Source organism: Chrysochloris asiatica, unplaced genomic scaffold (assembly GCF_000296735.1).
Source record: "Chrysochloris asiatica unplaced genomic scaffold, ChrAsi1.0 scaffold00086, whole genome shotgun sequence".
Classification (NCBI taxonomy): Eukaryota; Metazoa; Chordata; class Mammalia; order Afrosoricida; family Chrysochloridae; genus Chrysochloris; species Chrysochloris asiatica.
Window position 1 is genome coordinate 3,177,308 of NW_006408604.1, and position 6,000 is coordinate 3,183,307.

Genomic DNA, 6,000 nt, shown 5'->3' on the forward strand with positions numbered 1-6,000 from the left:
AATCCCCACCAATGGACCAATAAATAACATCATGATAAATAGACAAAAGATTCAAGTTGTCAAATACTTCATTTTGCTATAGCTCCTCAATCAACACTCATGGAAGCAGTCAAGAAATCAAATAACTTATTGTATTAGGCTAATCTGCTGCACAAGACCTTTTAAAAATGTTCAAAAGCAAATATATCAGTTTGAAAATTAGGACGCACCTGACCCAAGCCATGGTATTTTCATTTGCCTCCTTTGCATGTGAAAGTTGGACAATGAATACAGAAGGCCACAGAAGAATTGATGCTTTTAAGTCATGATGTTGGAAAGAAATATTAAAATTACCATGGACTGCCAGAAAAACAAATAAATCTGTCTTGGAAAAAGTGCAACCAGAATGTTCCTTAGAAGTTTGGAAGGTGAGGTTTCATCTCTCTTACTTTGGACATGTTATCAGGAGGGATCTGTCCCTTCAGAGGGACTTAATGTTTGGTTAAGTTGAGGGTTAGCATAGAAAGATGAAGGTCCCCCAGTGAGATATATTAACACAGTGGCAGCAGAAACAGGCTCAGATGGAACTACTGTTGTGAGGATGGCATAGGACTGGGCACTGTTTAGTTCTGCTCTGCATAGAATTGCTATCCGTCAGGACCTACTGGACAGTACCTAACAACAACAATAGAACAATATTCTTCTGAATTGGTTTGAATTTCTGGCAGCACCTTATTGATGTGCTACTGAAAATGTTTTTTGTATTTTCTTCAGTACAATTTTATTTGCATGAGATATTAATGATACTGTTAGATGATTTCCACATTCTGTTGGGCCACCTCACACCGGAATAGGCACAAATATGGATCTCTTACAATTGAATGGCAAGGTAGCTAACTTCCAAATTTCTTGATATAAATGAATGAATGTCTCCAGCACTTTATCAGTTTGTTGAAACATTTAATTTGCATTCTACCAAGGCCTGGAGCTTTCTCTTTGCCAGTGCGTTCTGTGCCGTGAAAAGATTACAGCCTAGAAAACCCCAAGGTGTGTTTTACTCTATCTTTTGAGATCATCATGAGTCATACTTAATGATATCTAATAACAACAATATACTTATTTTTATCATTTAATTTTAATCTTACTAAATCAGTTCATTTGCAAAGTGTTTTCAAATATAGGGTAGTGCTATGGTTTGACTGTTCCAATTGGGGAAACTTTTTTTTTTTCTTAATATATGAGTTATGACCTATTTTCATTTACTGATTGAACTGATAAGTTTCCTCTTAGTTTTGTCTTAATATTCTATTTTCATGGTTTTAAAAAAGTCACTAAGCAATAAAAAAAAAAAATTATGTACTTGTGATACATGTTGTTGTTAAGTGCCATTGAGTCGGTTCTGACTCATAGCAACCCTGTATAGGACTTCCAAGGAGTGGTTGGTGAGCTTGAACTGTCAATCTTGTGGTTCAAACCGACCTGGCAGTCCAGTGCATTAATCCGCAGCACCACACTAAAATTTTTGTTCTAGTGATTACCTTTATTTAGTATATTTATGACACTTAATTTTTACAGTAATTTTTTTCTTAAGACAGCTGCAGTGGTTGTGGTTGTGTGCAGTGGAGTGTGTTACTTCTTTTGCTTTCAGTTTTGTAGCTCTGCTGAGCAACTGTCAAAATTTATTTCTTAGTCTGGATCTTGCCAGCTCGCCTCTGTCTGACCTTCAGTTCATGGGACTTAAAGTGGCAGCCTACTTCTGACTTGGTTTGCCAGCTTCTGGGGTCTTGTGAGTCAACAGTTTGATCTGATGTGAATGAGGAGAATCCTCCAGACAGATGTCTGAACTACAGATTTGGGATTGGCAAGACTTGATAATCACATGAACCATTTCCTCGACAGCTCATGAATTCTATGAGATGCTGTGTTGAATTTAGGAGCCCTGGATTGTGAAGGAGAAGACTGGGAGGAAGAGTGGTGGTTGATAGCAGGGATGATGGATTGTTATAGCATTTTGGAAAAGTTGGACATTTAGGATATCCTTAACCTCCACCTCATATGGACCAGATTCATGGTGATCCTTCTAAAAGAAACAATTCATACAACAACCAAAGATAAAATTAGTGTGTACCATAATCCTCACACTACTGTAGGTTAGCACATAATTATTTTCATTGGTGTGATCTTTTTTTTTTAGTACTTCCATAACATGGAATTAAATAGCCTTAGATTTTCCTTTGTTACTTGATCTGTTGATTTCAGTGATATCCTTGGACAACCAGGTTTTAGACATGTGGTGATTGGAGAAATCCCTCTACTTTTTGTCTTCTTTCTGTCTTTTCCTTTTCAGCTTAGTCACAAGCAAATATCTACAATAATTTTGTAATTAAAACCCAGGAATTATATATTAAAATATAGGAAAATGTATATTATGTTAAAGCTTTCAACAGAAACTTTGAAAAAGAATTTAATACAAGTGTTTATTCCTAAAAAGGTCTTAGCCCTCTCCATTGTGCCCTTTCATATCATTAAAATGTATGTGTAAAATCTGGGTACCCTACTTTAGCTAAATAATCTGAGATCTGCCACAGCAAGTAGCTAAGACATCAAGTTTTGAGACCCTGTCAAGCAGACCCTGGTACTTCAAGTTCCCTTTTAAATTAAAATATCAAATTGGAAGTCGTGGTGTGAAGTAACGATTGAAAACTTGGGCTTGCAATTGTGTGTAATTACCAATGAAGTCAAATCATGCTTATTCTCTTAAATCTGATGATTGTTCTCCATTGATAATATTCTGTTCCATTATCCATAGAACTATTTGTATTTCTAAATCTATCTTCTCTGTATCTGAAAATATACTTTTCTATATTAGTAACTATACACACTTGTATGCAGTGATGGTGTATAGATACTTAATTTGTTTTTTGGGGGAACTACTGGAAGTATTATAAGACACTTAAGTTACATAAGTACTTGGGGAGTTGAGAGACTCACATCAGTAGGGTGTTAAAGAATACACACTTAAAATCCAACAACTTTCTGGTTAGTGTTTTGGTTGGTTCTACTATCTATAATAATGTGACAGCTTCAGAAGGCTTTCTCATCAAGTATTATCCACACTAAGATGCCCAAGAGGAAGGTCAGCTTGGTATTCAGAACAGTGAGGGAGGAGCCCAAGAGGATAGTAGCATGATTGTCAGCTAAACCTGCTTTTGTAAAAGTGAAAATAAACCAAAAGATGCAGTTGTTGTTGTTGTTAAGTGCCGTCGAGTCGGTTCCGACCCATAGCGACCCTGTACAGGGTTTCCGAGGGTGTAAATCCTTACGGGAGTAGAAAGCCTCATCTTTCTCCCAAAAGATGCAGTAAGAAAGGATAAATCTTCAGACAAAAAAGTACAAACAAAAGGGAAAAGGGGAGCAAAGGGGAAACAGATTGAAACACCTAACCAAAAAACTAAAGGTTTACCGGCAAAACACAGAGAAGCTAAAAACAAGTAGTCCAGCCTCTGATGAAGCAGTACAGAAACAAGCTAAGTCTAATTAATGTATCTACTTTCTTGTAAAATCCAGGAAAAACATTTTATCAACTGTTTTATAAATGGAAGGTTTCTAGTAGTTCTTGAAACATTTATTTGTTGTTATTGTTAATTGCCATCGAGATGGTTCAGATTCATAGTGACATTGTATAAATTTTCTGAGGAGTGGCTGGTGAGCTTGAACTGCCGTCCTTGCAGTTCAAATGATCTTGCAGGCCAGCACATTAACCCAGGGTACCACATAAGAAGGTGAAGCTCCCATTTTTAAGTGCAAATGTTTATTTTTAAGAGGGGAAATAATTTGCTGGTTGTTTATTTTTTGGTACAATCAGAAAATAGTGCCATGTTGAATTGTGGGAGGTTCTAATTGTCTTGGGTATCAAAATAATATTTCATGCGGGGGTGGAGGGGAGAGAGTGAGGGTGGTTTTTAACCCATAACACAGTACAAAACTTAAAAGCAAAACAAAACAAAAACACTTCACTGCCATCAAGTTGATTCTGACTCAAAACATACTTAAAGGCAATGTGGAGTCTCATTTTATTTTCATGTTATTTTTAAATAGAATTGTTTTAAGAGCCTCACCATGGCTCTTCCTGTTATAACCGTGTCAGTTCTATAATGTCTTTGGTCATGGTAGTCCAGTTTTCCTAATAACTTTGCTATGTGTTATGAAAGGTTGCAAATTTGAGGATGTTTTGTGTAAGATATAAAATTATGAATTAGTGGAACTTAAGGAGTTCTGGTGTAGTGCTGTAAGATAAGCACTGTGTTGTTAACTGAAAGGTCTGTGGTTTAAACCTACCAGTGGTTCCTCAGAAACCCTATACAGCCTCACTATGAGAGGGAACCAACTAGACGACACTTAACAACAATAATGAAAATGAAGATATTTTTACTTGATATCTTCTTAAGAAAACTTTGCCTCCAAATTTAAAACTGGAAAGTCACTGGAATTTAGAAAAGAATTATGCTTACATGACTTTTTAGTCTTTTGGTGTGAACATTTAGAATTGTACACAAATTACCTGGAATGTCCATGAACTAACCCTTAAAACAACCAGTTAAATACCAATTATGGGGGAACAAACAAAAAACTGTATGTATAATATATATATAAATTGTTATTGTTAAGTTCTGTGGAGTTGGTTCCCACTCACAGCAGGCTTATATAGGGCTTCAGAGAGGCTGGACTTTGTGGCTTACAGTCCAGTGCTTATTGAATGGGGCCACCATGCTCCCCTATATAGAGAGAGTGTCCTGATGTGCTCTGTAGGATAAGCACTGGACTGCTAACCACAAAGTTAGTGGTTCAAACCCACCACCTGCTCCTTGGAAACTCTTCCCTATGAGTCAGAACTGACTGGAAGACTGGTCCATCTGGTTCCTACTCATAGCGACCCTATACCTAAATAGGTATATATCTGTGTATATCTATTTATATCTCAACCCCTAGGCTACCAGAGCTCCTTATAGCTACTAGGGTCTCTGGTAGCATAGTGGTTATGAATCGGGCTGCCAACCTCAAGGTCAGCAATTCGAAACTACCAGCTGTTCCACGGGAGAAAGATGAGGCTTTCTGTTCCCATAAAGATTTACAGCCTCGGAAACTCTGTACAGGGTCACTAGGAGTCGGAATTGACTCCACGGCACACAGCAACCACCAACCACCACCATATCTATATCTAGCTATAGATATAGATAGATATATGGACCCACTGCCATAAAACCGGTTCTGACTCATAGGCGAGTTTGAGCCACCGACCTTTCAGTTCAAATGACCTTGAGTTCCAGTGCTTATCCTAAAGCACCAAACTAGGACACTCTCTCTATGTATACATACACACACACACAAATATATATATAAACAGACCTTGAGGTTCAAAGCAACCATGCAGTCCGTCTCACAGCGACCCTGTACAGGGTTTCTGAGGCTGTAAATCTTTATGGGAGCAGAAAGCTTCATCTTTCTCCCATGGAACAGCTGGTAGTTTCGAATTTCTGACCATGAGATTAACAGCCCGATTCGTAACCACTATGATATCATGGTATTTTCAATAACCTCACATGCATGAGAAACCTGGACAGTAAATAAGGAAGACCGTAGAAAAATTGATGTATTTACGTTATGATGTTGAAGGAGAATATTGAAAGTGCTATGGGCTGCCAAAGAACCAATAGATCTGTTCTGGAAGAAGTGCAGCCAGAATGCTCCTTGGAAGCCAAGATGGCCAAACTTCATCTCTCATACTTTGGACTATTTTCAGGAGGGAGCAGTCGCTGGAGAAGGATATCATGTTTGGTGAGGTGGAGGGTCAGAGAAAAAGAGGAAGACCCCCAACGAGATGGATTGGCCAAGTGGCAGCATCAATGGACTCAAGCATGGCGACAGTAGTGAGGTTAGTCCAGGATTGGGCAGTTTTTCATTCTGCTGTGCATAAGGTCGCTATGGGTCGGTACTGACTCGATGGCATCTAACAACAAGAAC

The 6,000-nt window shown here is 38.0% G+C and overlaps 1 protein-coding gene across 1 annotated transcript in view; it reads right to left on the reverse strand.

Annotated features, from left to right (window-relative positions):
- PIK3C2G (phosphatidylinositol-4-phosphate 3-kinase, catalytic subunit type 2 gamma) overlaps window positions 1-6,000 on the reverse strand; it is a 517,177-nt gene that overhangs the window by 78,649 nt on the left and 432,528 nt on the right. Inside the window, exon 29 of the mRNA XM_006866018.1 lies at window positions 2,836-2,839. Within this exon, the coding sequence (XP_006866080.1) occupies window positions 2,836-2,839 (4 nt within the window). The remainder of the gene's footprint in view (window positions 1-2,835; window positions 2,840-6,000) is intronic.